At 46.1% G+C, this 19,205-nt stretch overlaps 1 protein-coding gene across 2 annotated transcripts in view; it reads right to left on the bottom strand.

Annotated features, from left to right (window-relative positions):
- Positions 1-4,643: 4,643 nt before the first annotated feature.
- ECHDC3 (enoyl-CoA hydratase domain containing 3) overlaps positions 4,644-19,205 on the bottom strand; it is a 29,831-nt gene continuing 15,269 nt past the window's right edge. For both annotated transcript variants that reach the window (XM_025188437.3, XM_075909291.2), the window contains exons 3-5: positions 15,183-15,280; positions 11,225-11,425; positions 4,644-9,770 (exon numbers count right to left, since the gene is read on the bottom strand). In XM_025188437.3, the coding sequence (XP_025044222.3) occupies positions 9,438-9,770; positions 11,225-11,425; positions 15,183-15,280 (632 nt within the window). In that variant the 3' untranslated portion in view covers positions 4,644-9,437. The remainder of the gene's footprint in view (positions 9,771-11,224; positions 11,426-15,182; positions 15,281-19,205) is intronic.

The raw sequence follows: 19,205 nt of genomic DNA, 5'->3' as shown, positions 1-19,205 counted from the left end.
GTGTGCTCATGGAAACAGATAAAGGCTCTTGTGTGTTTAAAAAAACGGTGCAGAAATTAGAGATGGAAACTTGGTCACCATGCCAGTCCTTCTGCAGGTTTCTTTTATTCTTTCAAAGCTCTGCCCAGTCCAATGAGAGGCATGTCAAGCAATGGGACATGTAGCATTCCCCATGGAGGAGACTGATCCACAGGCTTCAGCACTATAGAGACTAATTCTTTACTAACTGTAAGGATTTCTAAGTCAAACCAGGCCTATACTAATTACACAGTTGCTTTATTGTTCAAAGCTAGAACAAACAAATATCTTAATTTTAAAAAATAAGTGCTTGTGATACTTCAGCAATGCTCTTCATTTGAAGATCTCAAAGCGCTGAGTCCAGAATTGGCTAGACCTCAGAATATGCATCTGAGGAGACAGACACTGGACTTAGAAAACCAGCTTGATTAAGGGTTCGATCTTGATCCTTCAGAGTGCTGAGTGTACTCAACTTCCACTGAGGTTGTTGACGAAACCCAGGACATTGGAAATTTTGACCCCAAATAGCAGTGAGTGGTAGAATTTGGATGAGAAGTCAGGAGCAGAGTTCCCAGTAAGCTGAGTGCTTTGGCAGCCATCCAGGAGAGATTCAAATGCCACCCAGCTGTTTAGCAGAGCACTCAGAGTGCCCACAGCTAGCAGCATGTGTTTCGAATGGTGGTGCACATCCACACATGCCTCAGTGCACATCATTAAATTTATTCCACACATGGATGGAAAAAAATTAGAGGCTATATTGTTCAGGAGCGCTGCATCTGATTTCTTGGGTCTATCTAATGAGTAACCAACATTCCCTCACTTAAGGGCTTATGCCTCATTCTTGCAAAGGTGGGTGTGTTTAACTTTGCATAAGGCAATTTCAATGAGATGAACACGAGTAATAAAGTTAAGCATATCCAATAAGTCTTTGCAAGACTGGGACATTAATGGGTTTATTTTTGTGAATAAAATGGGTAGAATATGGAACTTAAAATCAGTAGACCTATTCACAGGAGTAAGGTGAGCAGGTTTTGAATCTAATTTAGTTTAACAACTCTTACTTATAACAATTTAATCAGAAAGAAAATTTTCTTTAAAAAAACAACCCAGCCCCCTCAAGACAGTATCAAGGGAGCCATCTAAAGAAGTAGCTTTGCAGCAAGTTAATTGCATGAGGACAAGTTCTAAAAATATAGTTGTCTCGTGAAAGAGAGAGTGCGCCCATAAACAATATCACTTGTGATTTAGGATGGGCCAGGTGAACCAGTCGAGTGCCACGTTTGGGGGGACAGAATTCTATCAAAATTCAGTATTGGACTTATTCCTAAAAGCTCGATGCTGAAGAGCCAACAGAGATTCACTGAGTAGCTGAATAACTCTAATTAAATAGAAACATTATAAAAAAATTCACTGTCTCCCCAGTACTCTGGCCATGTAAAAATGTACTAAGCATAGCATCGTATTATATTGAAAAGGACGCTGCCACGGTTAGTTGCCCCCATGTTTAGCCCTTTCCTTGCTGTATCTGTCTGAGAAATCTGATGAAACTGTGATGGGTTGTGCACCCCAAACCAACCCTGACAAACTTAGCAAGGACCTGAGACCAGATAGGTTACCTATCACTTGGGAGGAGGGCCAGTGTTAACAGAGTGAATCCCAGCTGGGAGAGGGTTGGATCAGCTCTATAAAACAAAGCCGTTGAGAGCAGGAAGTGGTTGTTTACTCCATGGCCAACTTGTCCGGCTCCTCATCAGGGCTGCAGGCAGTTTCCAGTGTCAAGTCTGACAGCAGAAATTTTCTTAATGAGCTATGACTGGTAACAGCAAACTAATGCAACTGGACGTAACCGTGGTAACTGCATGGATCCTGACACAAGTAGGGACAGCAGGCAATGAACTGATGACCAAACAGGCAAAAAGTGCAATCAATCATGACTGCACTAACCTGGGAATCCCCTTAAGCAGACTGGAATTTAAACACTTACATAAAAACAAGATAAGGAAGGAATGGCAAGAAGTGTGGGCAAACAAACGGTCAAAACTTCTGGAAAGTGTGCCCAAGAGTTGAAAATGTTGATTTCCTCCCAGGCTCTGAGAGGAAGAGCAAAGTGGCTCGATTTAGAATTCTGTCAGGGTACTGCAGATTTAATAGTACTTTATTTCTAATTAAAGTGCATCAAGATAGATTATGCAGAACACGGAAGGTGCAGGAAATGAAAGAACACATCCCTGGGGATCATAAGGACTGCACAATGGAAAGGGGGTGTTTATATAGGAAACTCAGAGGACTTAAAAATCACAACATTTTCTTTGCAAAGTCTAGCACGAATATAAGGAAGATTGGGTCCAATTTAAAAATAAAAAGAAGCTCTTCTGCAATTCTTAAGAATACAGAAAAAGTGTGAGACTTGAAGCAACGAACAAAATACAGAATACAGCACATAGCCTCGGGAATAGGGATGTAAAATCCCATTTAATCAGTTAACTGGTTAAATGTCGTGTTTAACCAGTTAACCGTTTAAACATGAATGGGCTGGCTGGGCTGGAGAAGTCCCTGCCATGGGCAGGGTTGCTCGGCTGGGCCACTGGTTAACTGTAACCATTAAGCATCACACAGTAAAGGTGCTTAACTGGTTAACCATTCACAACTCACTGCTCAGCACCTGCAGGCAGCCAAGTTCCCTCTTTGGCCCACCTTCCCCCTGTGTCTCTTGCTCACTGGTGGCTCTGCCCACTAACTCCTTCCTCTACCTCTCAGTGCCTTCCACTTGCCACAAAACAGGCATCAGAAGACGCCGGGAGAAAGATGGAGCAGGGATGTGGCACTTTCCCAGGAGGAGGTGGGGAAGAGATAGAGTGAGATTTGTTTGGGCATAAGCTTTTGTGGGTGAAATCTTATGCCCAAAAAAGTCTGTTAGTCTTTAAGATGCCACAGGACGCCTCGTTATTTGAACAGGCAGAAAGACAGGAAAGAGTAGAGAGAAAAGTCTATAAAGGCAATAATTACACGATCACTAGCCCAGGATGCAGGTAGAAAATATAAAAGCTCTGAAAGTGGCAGAGTGGATTAAAAGAGTGCTGAGACACAGAGCTGGGACGCTACAAGGAGATGATTTACTAGAATGTAAAAGCAATGAACAATGGGGATCTTGTTAAAGAATAAATTGTTAGGAAAACAGAAAGTGAGCTGTCATCTGCCTAAGATGGTGATGGAGGCGAGGAGTTGTGTATGGGCTACCTGAAGATGAAGTAAAGCAGGCATGTGCTAAGTGGCTGATAACCACAAAAGGAAGGGAAAAAGCTGTTAATAGCTGCGCTAGTTGCTGTTAAAGGAGGAATCCTTTCAGAGAGGATCACAAAAGGAGAGCAGATTTTTTTTTGACAAAACCACATAGCCTGCCTCAGTGAGGAGAGCACTTCTATGACACATGTAGTAATTGTGGAGGAAAGCACAGCGTAGCCTGTGGAAACCGTGTAGCACAGGGGTTGGCAACCTATGGTATGTGTGCCATAAGTCGCATGTGAACCGATTTTCAATGGCACACATGGCAGGAACTCAGTCCCACTCCTCCTCCCCCACGTTGGCATTGGAGTCCTCCCTCTTCCCCAGCTGCAGGTTAGGCTGCAGTGAGAGGAGGCAGCGCTCAGTCTGAAGCTCCTCAGCTACGCCTCCAGCCTCTGGCACCCGCCCAGGACTGCATGGCTGTGGTAGCAGAGCCTCTGGCACCCGCCCAGGATGGCATGGCCGTGGTAGCAGCGCCTCCAGGGCTGGCCTGGGACTGCATGGCTGTGGTAGCGGTGCCTCTGGCCTCTGGGGCCTGCATGGCCACAGCATTGCTTCAAGAGGGCATGACGCCAGGCAAACGTCCTTTCTCATGCCCAGACCCCCACACCTAATCCCCCTCGTTCACTCCCCTCCCCCCGCCAAGACCCCACTCCCCCAGCTTGCTCTGATACCCTCCCTTGTTCCTGCACCCTCCTTCCTGGCCAGACACCCTACCCCCATCCTGGTCCTGCACCCTCCCCCCTGGCCTGGTCAGACATCTACACTCACCCTGCTACTGCATCCACTGTTGCTCCTGCACTCTCCCTCCTAGCCACACACTGCACCCTCCCTTGCTCCTGCTCCCACTACCTGGCCAGACACCCTGCTCCCAGCCTGCTTCTGCACCCTAACTCCCACCCAGACCTCATAACTTCTCCCCGTTCTGCACTCCCTCCCAGATCCTGCTCTACCTCTACCTCCCTCCCAGATCCTGCTCCACATCCCTATCCCACACACTGGCAGCCCTGTCTTACACACCGAACCCCTCATTTTTGTCCCTATCCCAGAGCCTAAGGGGGTCCATAAAATCCACTAACTCTGGAACCTCAGAAAAGTAAATCTGACCTATGGGAAGCCCTGAACCTCACTCCTCTTTGTCCCATCCCCTCCCACCGTGGGGTTGGAGCATCAGAGGAGTGAGGTGTCTCAGTTGGGGGCAACATCAGTGAGGGTTGGGGGTTTTTGGAGGGTTTTTTTTGCTTCTCTCTTGTGTGGTTCCCAACTGATTTTTTCTGTGGGTCAGTGGCCCCCGACTCAATAAAGGTTCCCCACCTCTGCCATAATAAAGAAAACATTGAAACTTTTTGTGTTGGACATAAATGTTTTACTTTCTTTAAAATGAAAATTGATAAACTAACATGAGAAAGTTAAAATGCTCAGTCTGTTTAATAATTTAAATTAAACCGTTCTCCCTAACTGCAGCTAGTTCTGAAAGTATTGTCACCGTATCCAGCCTGCCCCTCCCCCCACCTCCTCCTCCTGGCACCCTGATCCATAAATAGAAGTGAATAAGTTAAATCTTGGCATGCCACTTCTGAAACACTGCCGACCCCTAGTATAGCAGCTAAGCAAGAGAGATTCAAAATAAAGCAGAAGCTACTAAGAGAAGTTTGTTTAAGAACATAAGAAAAGTCAAATTGGGTCGGACCAGTGGTCCCCAACCATTAGAGGTTGCCGGGCGCCAGGGGGCGTGGCCGTTCGCCCGCCAGGCACCAGAGGGCGGGGACACTTGTGCGCCCGGGGGTGGGACCCCCCCCATAGCTGCGTGCCCGGGGGCAGGGGCCCTCCCATAGCTGCCAGTGCGTCCCCCCTCCCCATAAGCACCGCGCGCCCAGGGCCGGAGCTCCCCCCATACGCCATGCGTCCAGAGCGCGGGTGGCCAATCCGTGGCGCTCCTGGGGCCGGCGCTCACCGTGCGCCATGCGTCCAGGACCGGCTCCGGCACCATGCATGCGCCACATGCCCAGGGCCAGGCCAGCCCTGAGCACTTGGCGGGCACACACAAATGCCCCCGCGGGCACCGTGTTGGGGACCACTGGGTCAGACCAAAGGTCCATCTAGCCCAGAATCCTGTCTTCTGGCAGTGGCCAATGCCAAGTGCCCCACAGGGAGCGAACAGAAACAGGTAATCATCAAGGGATTGTCATCCATTTCCAGTCCCTGACAAACAGAAGCTGGAGACACCATTCTTACCCATCCTGGCTAATAGTCATTGATGGACATAACCTCCATGAATTTATCTAGTTCTTTTTTGAACCTGTTAAAGTTCTGGTCTTCACATCCTCTGGCAAGTAGGTTTTCATTACATACAAAGTCTCTGGTTACCATACTGCCTTACTGTGCTGTTTAATCAGTTAACCACTGGCTGCAGGGGTTGCTCCTTTTCTGCCAGAGGTGGTGAGGGCTGCTCTGGCCCCGCTGTGATATGGGTGGAAGGGTCTGCTCTGGCCCCGCCATGGCAGTGACAAGTGTAGCGGGGACTGTTCTGGGACTGCTGCACACCACGGCCATGCTAGCTGGGCTGCCATGTGGGATGGAAGGCTCTGGTTAACTGGTTAGCCAGTAAGTATGCTGGTTAACCTTCAACATCCCTACTAGCAAGGGAAAAACCAGAAAATTAAAATGGTAGTTCAAGCAGCAGGAAAGTACCTACATATTAACGACTTATCAGTAGCGTATGTGGCAGTGTGTATGTGACAGTGACTGTGTGTGAGTGGCATAGAGACAGTGATACACAGACTGGGTGTGTTGGCTGTTGCTGGGTAAGTTTCTGATGAGAGAAGCCATGCTCTATCTCTTTAAGGGAAATTTGTCCTGCTCTGTCTCCCCCCCTTCCTTGCTCTGCACTCCTCTGAGCCACTTACCATCCATGCTTTAGATTGGAGCAGCTCCGCTGTGCGTTGCCCCCACCCCTGCTCTGCAGAGATGGGGTGCCGGGCAGGGGAACACCTTGACTTCAGCACCTCCTCCCCCTCTCTGCATAGCGAGGAAGAGAATCCTGGAAGCAGCTCAGCTGCAGGATGGAGCAAGGTAGGGTGGCAGCTGAAAACATGCTGTGGGCTGTAAGCATTCTCCTCTGCTAATCAGCTGGGAGAGAAATGCTTGGTGGGCCTCATCCGGGCCCTGGGCCTGATTTAGCCCATGCCTTGTCTAATAGATGGACAGTACTCCAGGCAGTGATTTAAAGGGCTCTGGGGTCCTGGTACTGCCAAGCCTCAAGCCCCTTTGAGTCACTGGGTCCCAGGGCAACCGCTTCCTTTGCACTCCCCATTGGACAGCCTGCTATAGAGACTATGTCACCTGATATTGGAACTCATCTTGATTTCTGTAATTTTTCATGAGAAGCTGGGAGGGAGTCAAACTACAGAAGGACTCCCATTTTATGCAAATTCTATTTAAGGGTGGGTAGTGAGGTAATTCATGTGTTGGCTCTTCCCAGCTACCCCACCTAAGATGACTGCTGGAACTGGTAGGAAGATGAGAATACCATATTAAACAAAATCTTTGCCATGAGGGAACTTTAAAAAGCTATCGATTTAAAACCAGACCTCTGCATCATGGAAAGATGGTGTCTGTAACGAAATGCTAAAACACCTGGATGAAGGAAGTCTGAAAATACCACTAAAACCATACAAACGGTGTGTGGGGAAGAGGTGAGCTACCAATGAAGCTGAAACGTGTGGCTGCAGTCGCAGCATGGAAACCAGGGAATCTGTGAATACGACTTGATGCGTACAGGCCAATTGCCCTTACATCATGTTTAGGGAAAGCCAGAGAAGGAATGGTGGCCAAACAATTAACAACATATCCAGAGAAAAATGGACTGATAAGCAATGTGCAAACCCAGTTCAGGAGAGGAAAGAGTGTGGCTGATTACATAGCAAGAGTAGAGATGGAGTCCCAAAATGGGCTGAGAAAAAAATAATAGTTTTCCTAGATAATGAAAAAGCATATGACGTGTTATCGAGAGAGGGCATATAGCATACAACAACATCCCTGGGCCTCAAAGGAAGAATACAGAGGTGGATAAAGGACTTTTTAAGTTAAAGAAATATGCATGTCAGAGTAGAAAAAGCCTACATCAGTACGTATATAATTGTAAATGGCAGTCTGCAGGGGAGTGTTATCAGCCATACCTTAATCAACGTAATGATAAATGATCCCCCAAAAAAGATCAGAGCAGAATTAGGCATATCCTGGTTTTCAGATGATCATGCCATCGAGGCTGAAACCAGAAATAGATGTGAAACAAATTAATGAAGTACTTAGGAAAAGTGCTGAATGAAGAAATGAGGGGCTTTGAACTTTCAGTTCTCAAAATGAAAGGAATGATAGTCACTGGAAGGAAAATTAAAGAGATGAATTGTCTCTGTATGAACAACAAATAGGTATAGTTAAAAGCTACAAATTCCTTGGTGTGACATTTAATAGCAAACTAACCTGAATGGATCACATTAAAATCATAGAATCCTAGGGCTGGAAGAGACCTCAGGAGGTCATTGAGTCCAGCTCCCTGCCCAAAACAGGACCACCCAAATATTGTAGATAAATGTAAAGGTAAACTCAGTTAACTTAAAAAGCATTTCTGAACCCATCTGGGAGCATAAAAGAAAGCAATGGCAATGTGTTGCAGAGCATTAATAAAACCAAACACTGAGTATGGATGACAACTGTTTAGTTCAGCATTTAAAAACAAACCTAAAGAAGCTAGACTCAATCCAAGCTCATGCATTATGCATTGCACGTGGTGCCTTCATCACAACACTATTGTGTGTAATGCAGACAGCTGCTGGTGAAATGCTTATGGCATTAAGATTGAAGTTATTGCACTTAACTTTTGGGCAAAAGTTATAGGAAGCAGGAAAGTATATCTGCAGAATAATGGGAATTCAGTGGATAACACGGAGGAAGACCCCTAAGTGCTTCATGTTAACAAGACTGAAGTGTAGACAAAAGAATGAAGAGAAAAAAAAATCTAAAAGAAATGCCTATATATAGGGCTCCATGTTTGCTTTCTCTGACTTTCCAATGGCCAGTGTGACTGATCCCAGGGCAACCTAAGCAGCTGAATCAAAGACCTACAGTCCAAGAGCTGTGCATTATTGTAGACTCTTAATGGCAGAAGACCAGCTCCTCAGCTGGTATAAATTAATATAGCACCAGTGACTTGTACCAGCTCTGTGCCAATTTGCACCAGCTGAGGACTTGCCTGTAGTCTGAACTGAACATCCTGGGCAGAATCCTAACTTCGAGGAAGTTAATGGCAAAATTCCCATTGACTTAAATGAGTCCGGATCAGGCCTTTTTTTGGCCTTGTGGGATAGTTGAAAACTATCATTTAAGAAGCTGCACAGACACTGTCTTATAGAGCAAATCTTAATTTTATGAACTCAAACGGTGCCAATTCCATGACTGTGATATTTATGTAAAACTAGAACAGACAAGGCACTAGAAGATGAACTGAAGGAAATAATTATACATTGGCTGAGGGAAATCGATTAATGACTTTGCTGGTACAGAACTACCTATAGAAAGGACTCTAGCTGGCTTCTGTATAGATCATAACTATAAATTCATACTGTAATTAACTCTATATGTGTACATGTACAATTCCCCCCGCTAGGATGAATCTAAATCCTTTAGCTGTGTGTCATAGGCTCTCCCTTAATAACTAATGGAGATTCTCACTTGGCTCAAGGAGTAGGGGGCCTATGCTTTCAGAATAGGAGGAACTAAGCTCTGTCCCCACAATGTCTGTGAAATACCAAGTAGCCAGGAATATGTTACAATGATTATAGCACCAGGTAGAACTGAGCCCTTCTGAAAGTGCTGACCTGAGTCTGCATTCTGAAAAGGCTGATTAAATTTGATTTACTTCATTTAATGGTGTGCTCAGAAACCTTGTAATATGATTGTTGGTATCCCTTGAAGAACAACCTGAAATGTTAGCCATTATCTTCCTCATCACCATCACCCACGGCTATCCTCCTCCCAAGGGTTACACCAAAAACACACTCCCTGGGATTTTCATAGAGAAGACAGTGGTATGGATTAGGTAAGCTTGAGCATAGAAATTAGATGAATTTTCCTTGAACTCATTTGCAAGCTCTGTCCACGGTATGTGACCAGACAGGCTTGCGTTTCTGAATAAAGGCCTCTATTCCCTCTTGTCCATCCTTCAGGGTTAGATTGTCCACCATGATCTGTGAGGTCATTCTGTAGGCAGCATCAAGGTCCAGAGCCATCTGTCTGTAAAAGGTGGCTTTCCCCAGTGCCACAACAGACCTGCTGGTTTCACATATTTTGCGTGCAATTTTCATGGTCTCCTCTTCCAGCTTGTCTTCTGGTACCACCCGGCTGAGAAGTCCATGCAGCAAAGCATCATGGGCAGAAATAGGCTCTCCTGTGAACAGCATCTCTAATGCAACCTGTACAGTGCAAAAAAAAAAAAAAAAAAAATCATACTGAGCCAATTCAACTTGCTTTGATTTCTGTCAGCAATTAAAATGGAGACATAAGGCCCAATCTTGCACTCCCTGAAGTAATCAGCAAATTTTTAATGGGCTTCAATAGGAGCAGGCTTGAGTCCAGAGATGAAAATGTTTCAAAAATACTTGCAGATTTTAGATGCCAACTTGGGTCACAAGAACTGAATCCCTGTGATTCCAATGGAAGCTAAAAAGAGCGGAGGGTGCTCAGTGTTTTCTAAAATATAGGCCCACTTTGGTACTTTAAATTAGGCACATACAATATAAAAATGAAGGCATGCCAGACTGGTGGGTAGTTTTTGAAAATGTCCTTAGTTTGGTTTGGCGTGTGTGTTTTTAATTAGGTTTCCTGTTGCCCATGTTAGATCACAGCTACATCTGTTTCCGTATCCTGCTTCCTGCAGTGACCTGTGCCTAATGCGTCAAATGAAGGGAGAAAAAAAAATTCATGATGTATTTGGCTAACGGTACAGTGCTAAATATATAGGGAGAAAAATGCCTTGCTGACCATAAAGGCAATCATGATTCAGGGTAATTACCCATGTTATCATCTTTGCTTCAGTAACTACAAATATAAGTATCATGGCCACATTTCATTTAATAAGATGAAAAACTAGAAATCTGAATAGTTGCAACAAGAGTGCTTGTTTATCTGATATGGGGGCACTTGCACATGGAAAAATATAACATCATTTAAACATGGATTGTGCATTTTATATTGTACAATCAGAAACACTGGAAGGATGATTCAGGAACACCTGTAGTATCAAACCATTTTAAATCACTCAATAAATAATGGACTAGATTTCCAGATGATGGCATCAGAGCCAGGGAGTTAGGGGTTAAGGTTCCTTGCACAAGAGAACTGCTTGTACTTGAGCAGAGCCGCAATGACATAGCAGGGATGTTAGCTTCTGTCCCAGTATGAGGACTGGGACATAAGACTGCATGTGTTAAACAAAGCTTTGTGCAGTGCACTGTATTCCTTATGTAGTGAGGAAAGATATGGGAAGGAGATAACGAGGGTCAGAGCTGTGATTTAAAACAGAGCTAGGCAGATCATGCTGTCAATGAAATGTCAGTGCATTGCGGGAATGGACACCTAACGGCACTGGTATCCTGAGCTTGGAAGGGTCTCTCTACTGCTGCTATGGGGATCTGGGGGTTGGGATCAGCAGAGCAGTTGTCCTGGAATACAGGTCACTTCTGCCCTATTCTTGGACTGCCCCACCTCCCTTAGTCCTATTTTTTTTTAAAGTTGCTCTTAGTAATGGAATGTTTTGCACTGCCAAGTGCTGAGGGAGGGAGTTGCACACATCGGAGCTAGAGCATGTAAAAACGGGATCTGCTTTCAGGAAACTAGAGAGAACAGTTCTCTCTTGAGCAAGGCCTACCTTTCTAGGAAGGGCTCTCCCTACGGCCACAGCTGGTGTGGAGCAGAATAGCCCGATGTTGACTCCGGGTGTAGCAAACCTGGATTTCTCACTTGCTACTGCAATGTCACAGCTTGCCACCAGCTGGCAGCCTGCTGCTGTAGCCAAGCCATTTACTTTGGCAATCACTGGTACGGGGAGCTTCTGGAGCAGAGTCATGACCTGTATGTGCAAAAGAAAGGGGTCAGCAGGTCACAGATGAGTAGTTGCAATGTGTTCCCATTATCCATGATGAGTAATACAGATACAACAATTATTTTCACTGATCATTTTTACTATGGCAGCACAGTGTTCCACTGTACTGGGTACTAAACAAACACGCAATAAAAGGCAGTACCTTCCCCAAACAGTACACTGTGCTGGGGGTCAGGACACTTTATACTACTGATCCCCTGGGCAAGTTGCTTATCTTCTCTATGCTTCCTATTTCCTCATCTGTACAATGATACTTACCCATGCTTGAGTTCTACAGATAAAACATGCTATTTACTTGCTAAATGTCATCACGATGGCCCAGATAAAGGACTCACATCAGCACATTGTGACTAGATGACAAATTTCATCTGGTTTCTTTCTTCTTATATGGGAAAATCACTTCTGCTTAATCATATTTTACACTCCTTGGCTGAAAGCTCCAAATTCAGTTTTGCATTAGCTCTGCCTTTATCTGAGTCCTTGTGTTATTTTAAAAAAAATACTAGTCTTCAGCACTTCTTGAGAAATGGAACCCGGCAAAGAATCCGTTTGTGTACAATAATCATATCTGCAGGCACTTTCTTCAAAGTAACCTGTTTTGATTTTTCTTACCATATGTACTTCTATGTGTGTTTAAACGTATTAGGAGATCTATATTTTACTCCAAGCTATATCTGAGTTTGGTGTGGAACAATAATAGTACCTAGCTTCTAAATAGTGCTTTTCATCAGTAGATTTCAAAGTAGGTCAGTATTACTATCCCCATTTTACAGATGGAGAAACTGAGGCAGAGATGAAGTAACCTGCCCAAGGGCACCCAATAGGCCAAGTCAGGACTAAAACCAACATCTCTTAAATCTCTAATGCAGTGCTACATTTACCAGACCACACTGCCTGGGTATGTCACTTAACTTCCCCAGTTTTTCCACAAGCAAGAAGTGGCTATTTAAAATCATACTTCCCTGCCAGATAGGGGTTAAGTGAGATTTGATTTATTACTGCTTTTAAATCCCCTTATGATCCTCAGATGGGGCTATAGAAATATAAGACTTTACTGTAAGAAAAAAAGATCATAGATTTATTTGAGTCCCTGGCATTTCATTTCCTCCTGAATCTTCTTTATCATTTTCATGGTCCCAGGAATATTTATTTGAAGCATGATGCATTATTTGTTCTTTACACTCATGGCTAAATTATTACACTTGTCATACACTAAGGCCCTGATTCTGCAAAAGATGTCTGTGCTGTCTTAACTTTTTTACACTGCAAATAGCTTGCTAATCCTCCTATATTTTTCTTTATTAAATCAAAGCCTAGCTTGCTACATCATGAATCCCAAGAATGAAATATCTGAGCCGTTCTATTCCAATCTGCCTGCTGATTACTGCTGGAACTGCTGATCACTGAAATCCTGCACAAGTTCATGTTGGTAATTATACACACAGGACAGTTTAATTTCCTCTGGTGTTGAAGTGGAAAAACTTGCAAACTCTTGATTCCGCTTTATATGGCAATAGACCAGGTTTTATGTTTCTTCAGCTTGATTTTCCCATTTCCGTGAACAGTACCTGCTTGCTCAGCTGCCGATGGCCAGTGGGGCAGGACATTGCTCAGATAGGGTTAGGCTCAAAACTTCAACTAGTACAGAGGTAACCAATCCTGATTCAAAGGGTGCACTATACAAAACTGCTGAGCAGGCCTGCAGCAGCACCCTCCTTCCTGACACAGCACCTGTAATCGCAGCTTAGTGCTGAGAGGAGGCTCCAATGGGCAGGAACTGGAGAATGAGACCACCCCCTAACTCACCCCATAGCAGCAGCTGCTGTCCTGCATAGCTGGCTCTATGTCCCCATGCTGGGTGCAGCAAACTGGCACATAGGGTCACAGTGTCACTCAGGTTCAGCCTAGCTGCCACCACCTCATATTTCGTTGTTTTTGGACCCTTGATTTCATGATTTCTGTGGGGGTAGCTGAATCCAGTAACCCACCCTAAAGCCACTCCTGTCCCCAACTGAAAGAGCAAAAGATTGGCCTTCAATTAAACATTTGTCTTGCTCATACTATAAGGCTACATCTACACTGCAGACTTCTTGCGCAAAAACTGTTTTGCGCAAGAGTTCTTGTGCAAAAGGTCTTGCGCAAGAGTGCGTCCACACTGCCGTGTGCTTTTGCGCAAGAGTTCCCATGGCAGTGTGGATGCTCTCTTGTGCAAGAAAGCTCTAATGGCCATTTTAGCCATAAGGCTTTCTTGCCAAGAAATCCCTGTTGCCTGTCCACACTGCCTTCTTGTGGAAGAGCTCTTGCGCAAGAGGGCTTATTCCTGTTTTCCAATGCTTTTCTGCAAACTTACTTGTGCAAGAACACACGTGCAGTGCAGACATTCTGCAAAAAGCCTGCAGTATAGACGTAGCCTAAAATTAGTATTAAAATAAGGACAACAGGCAAAACTACGGGTGTTATTGATATGTCTAATGAAACCTGGCACTTATATAGCAACTTTCCCATGAGGGTCTCACAGATTTTAACAAATATCAGTAAATGAATCCTGACAACACTCATAAGTCCCTATTGGTTGCAGCTGATCTACTAGGTTTTGGACTAGGTCAACAGATACTAACTGCTGCAAGGTAGATTAGTCGTATTATGCTTATTTAACAGATAAGGAATTGCCTATATTTGCTCAGAGTGCGAGACTCCTGCAGTGATGACACGTGGGCAAAAAAAAGATGTAAAGTAAGGAACATTGCACAATTATTCTTAGTTTAGGATACCTACATATCGCAGATACAAGCCTTAAATCATGCATTATCCTTGCACTTCTATTTGCATATGGAGAAAAAATGAGAAAAAAACCAAGATCAGAGAGTAAATCACTGGCAGAGTCAGGAGTCCAGAGCACCAAGTGCTATGCTAACCATTAGCCAAGGTGTGGAAAAAAGGCTGCTGAGGAGGAAGGCTTTGCATACTGATCCAGGCCCCAGCAAAATCTCTCAGCTTCCACTGGCCAGTCTCTGGCCAATAGGATCTGAGACATTTTGCTCAGGCCAGAGACAGCTGTGAAGCCTTCTCCCTCCCCCTCTTATGCCTGGAGCAGACCCCACGTGGAGCAGCCAGCCGACTGAGACTTCAGCAGAGAGCCTGCCTCCAGTTCCTGCAGGGCTGGTGCCTGGGAGCCGCCTAGGTAAGTTCCTCCCAGCCAGAAACTGCCTATGGCACCTCACCCCCTCTTTTTCCCTAATTACCTGCCCCAGGCAACCACCCAAACCCTCTGTACCCCTTTCCCCCCTTCTCCCAGGTCACAACTCCCTCCCAGACCCTGCACCCTCTCCCCCAGGATAAAATCCTCTCTTGCACCCTTACTCCCTCTTGGACCCTGTACCCCAAGCTGCTGCTCCAGATCACAACCCCTTTCTTCACCCAAACTTCCTCTCAGACCCCCTGGCCCCTCCTGTACCCCAGTTCCCTACCCAAACTTCCTTCTGTACCCAATCTCCATCCCAGACCTCACACCCTCCATAGAAATGCAGCTCTTGACAACTTCTCAAAATCTTGGAGTGGCCCCCCATTACAAATTATTGCCTATTTCTGCACTAAACCCTCACATTCTCTACCTTCATAAACTTGTTTCATTGTCCCTGTCAGTTCCTCACTTGTTGCAGTGGATTCACTGAAAATGCCAACATCTCTTCACTGTAACTAATGCAAAGCCACCACTTTGGCTTACCTCAGCACAGGTCTCAAATACGTCTCTGAGGTACTTGGTGTCCTGCTCAAAAGACAATTCCTTTAAATCGTGGCCAGCAGAAAACACAGGTCCTTCAGCTGCAAAGCATTCAACAAAATGAAAGGAAAAAACATTACATGTTGCTAATCTGAAATGAATCTAGCATCTTGGGCTAGTGGCAATTCAGAATGCTCTAAGAGATAGGGGTCTGGCACTGGGGTGTCTGGGGTGGGGAGTTGGCTCTTAGGGGCTCTGGGGGCAGGGCTAGTAGTGCAGCAGCTCTGGGGGCAGGGCTGGCACTCAGGAGCTCTGGGGATGGGGCTAATATTGGAGACGAACTGCAGGGTCTCTGAGGAGGTTGGGTGCAGTGGGACTCTGGAAATGAGGCTGGCACTGGGGGTCTGATGGTGGTGGGATTTAAGTGGGGTTGGCATTGAGGTGTTTAGGATGGGGAACTGGCACTGGGGGGCTCTGAGGGCAGGAGGCTGGCCCTGGGGGGGTTGGGTACAGGGGATTCTGGGATCAGTGGCTAGTGCTGGGGGTTAGTGAAAGGGTGGAGGGCTCTAAGGGTTAGGGCTGGCACTGGAGGGCTCCAGGATCAGGGCTTTTGGCAGACTGGCAAAAGTTTATTTGCATATTTATTATTTGTATAATGAATATGTAAATATGCAAATACAATTTTACTGGTGCAGTTGTATGAGCCCCTGATGTTGGGACTTACGTGGTTAGGTCCTATGATGGTGTCGCTTGTATAGGTATGTGGACAGAGTTGGATACGGGGTTTGTTGCAGGGGTAGGTTCTTGGGTGAGTGTATCTGAAGTGTGTCATGTGGTTGGTGGCATTTGCTTCAGGTTGGGGGATTGTCTGTAGGTGAGGATTGGCCTCCCAATGCAAACATGTATAATATTTCACAAAATGTTTACTCTTTTTAACTTTGATAATTTAGTACAGAATTTTCAAAAAAATGTCACTTTCCCCCTATTTGCTTCATCCTCTGTTGTGTGGTGCATCTTAGGGCAGCTCATGAGTGTACAGGATCCAGAATTTTTACTGGCATTGCACTTAGATGATGAAACTCATTGCAGCAAGTGATATCAATACCATGGGCCTTCAGAGCTAAATGAAAATTCATCTCTGATTTACCTTTCCCCCTATATATCCTTCACCCACAGAGATATACACATAATCCAATTCTCACTCTCATGCACACAAAACTAAAAGAATTACAAACACAAATCCAGCTATTCTTTTATATTATCCCTGTCACCTTTAGATCTTTATAATGCTTGCATCTTTCCTTTTACAAATAGGGAAACACGGGGACGATGAGGTTAAGAGTACAAAGAAGGCTAGTGGTAGAGCTGGGAATAGAATCTAAATCTCCTAAATCCAAATAAGTGTCCTAGCCACTGAACTTCTGCATAACATATTGTGACATTGATCACAATAGCAACATTAAGCACAAGAGCTTCTGTAATTGCCACGGACATCAACAGGAGTTGTATGAGCTCAGCATCTCCGAACAGTGAAACTCTTAAAAAAAGAATTTCTTTATCTTGAGGGTCAGTGCAATCTGTTCTTCTGTCAAAAAGATTCCTATACAGGCAGTCCCCGGGTTACGTACAAGATAGGGACTGTAGGTTTGTTCTTAAGCTGTATGTAAGTCGGAACTGGCTCCAGATTCAGACACTGCTGAAACTGACCGCCAGTTCTGACTTACATACAGAATCAACTTAAGAACCCCAGGCGTCCCCAAGTCAGCTGCTGCTGAAACTGATCAGCAGCTGATTCCAGGAAGCCCGGGGCAGAGCAACTCTGCCTGGGGCTTCCTGTAGTCAGCGCTGGTCAGTTTCAGCAGAAGCTGACTTGGGGACGCCTGGGGCAGAGCAGCTGGGGTGCTACTGGACCAACCCAGCAGCACCCCATCTGCTCTGCCCCAGACGTCCTGATTCAGCCGCTGCTGAAATTGACCAGGAGCGGCTGAATCAGGACCTGGGGCAGAGCAGCTGGGGTGCTGCCGGGTTGGTCCAGTAGTGCCCACGGGCGCTGCAGGACAAATCGGCAGCGCCCCAGCTGCTCTGCCCCAGAGTCCAAAACAAAAGCCTGGTCTGCTGGGGGGGGGAGCACACTAGCTGCGCCCCCCCCCCCCCCAGCAGACCAGGGACACGGGGAGCAGAGCCGCAGCGGCAGCGGGGTGCCGTGCCTCTGAGGCTTTGCTCTGGCAAAGCCTCAGAGGCGAGGGACCCGCCACGGCTGCGGCTTCAGTCTGGGTGCCTGTGGTCTGCTGGGGACGGTCCCCAGCAGACCACAGGCACCCGGACTGAAGCCGCAGCCGCGGGGGGGGTCCCGCGCCTCTGAGGCTTTGCCAGAGCAAAGCCTCAGAGGCGCGGGGAACCGCCGCTGCTGCCGCTCCAGTCTGGGTGCCTGTGGTCTGCTGGGGACGGTCCCCAGCAGACCACAGACACCCGGACTGAACCCCCCGCGGCTGCGGCTTCAGTCCGGGTGCCTGTGGTCTGCTGGGGACCGTCCCCAGCAGACCACAGGCACCGGATCTCAAGGGGCAGCAGCAGCGGTTCCCACGCTTCTGAGGCTTTGCTCTGGCAAAGCCTCAGAAGCGCGGGAACCCGCCCGGTGCCCCTGGTCTGCTGGAGACGGTCTCCAGCAGACCAGGGGCACCGGAGCAGCTTACGAACGGGGCTCTCTTGCCCCGACTTCCGGGGCGAGAAAGCTCCGTTCGTAAGTGCGGATCCGACATAAGTCGGATCCGCTTAAGTCGGGGACTGCCTGTATATAAAACTGAATTTTAAAAGAAAAGAAAGTAACAATTGGACTTATGAACCCTTAAAAATATATTGCTTAATGGTCCAAAACATGCAGCTTACAAGAGGGTTTCTGTAGTCTTTGTCACCAGTGTAGATTCGTATTTGTAATGAGTGAAGAAAAACTTAGTTATTACTATGGGGGCTGCGTCTAGACTGGCACAGATGCTTTTGCGCAAATACTTTTAACGGAAAGTTTTTTACATTAAAAGTATTTGCGCAAGAGAGCGTCTACACTGGCACGGATGCTTTTGCGCAAAAGCATCCGTGCCATCTTTTGCGCAAAAGCATCCGTGCCAGTGTAGACGCTCTCTTGCACAAGAAAGCTCTGATGGCCATTTTAGCCATCGGGCTTTCTTGCGCAAGAAATTAATGCTGCTGTCTACACTGGCCCTCTTGCGCAAGAATTCTTGTGCAAGAGGGCTTATACCTGAGAGGGAGCGTCAGAGTATTTGCGCAAGAACCACTGATTTTGTACATTACAAAGTCAGTGTTCTTGCGCAAATACTCGCGGCCAGTGTAGAGAGGCGGTAAGATTTTGCACAAAAGCAACCGCTTTTGAGCAAAATCATGCCAGTCTAGATGCAGCCTAGTCAGTACTTATTATTGCACTGATAGAGAAGACCCAGATCCTGTATGGATTAAAGCATATACTTAGTGTCACACAGGGTAGGTTGTACTCTTTCAAGTGACTTTGAAGGTATTGTGTAAAGTTAAGCATGTATATAGGACTTCTGATTTTAGGTCTTAACCAATAAAACACCCATGATACAAATCAAATAAACACTGGACATAAACACTTGTATCTACACAGATCAGTAATGCAGACTATGAGGGGGAGATTTCTAAAGCCCACTAGGGATGTAAATGGTAACAGGTTAATTGGTAGGCATCACCCTTACTGGGTGATGTTTACTGGAACAGTTAACTGGCAGTCTGGCAGGGGGGCTGCTCTAGCCTGGCTGGGCCCGCCATGCCATGCCATGGGCACTCCAGCTCAGTTGGGCTAGAGTATCTCCCCGCTAGGGATGTAAAATCCCATTTAATTGGTTAACCCGTTAAACTTTGTTTAACGGGTTAACCAATTAAAAAAGGGGTAGACAGGAGAGCCGGTAATAATACCCAGAAGCATGAATTTTCCTCCTGCAAAATTGTTAGGCGCATGCTTGGTGTTAAGTCCACCTAAAGTCTTAAATTAATTTT

Source organism: Pelodiscus sinensis, chromosome 1 (genome assembly GCF_052426305.1).
Source record: "Pelodiscus sinensis isolate ZL-2025 chromosome 1, ASM5242630v1, whole genome shotgun sequence".
Lineage (NCBI taxonomy): Eukaryota > Metazoa > Chordata > Testudines > Trionychidae > Pelodiscus > Pelodiscus sinensis.
The sequence above is the reverse complement of the archived record's forward strand: the minus strand, read 5'-3'. Positions and strand labels throughout refer to the sequence as shown.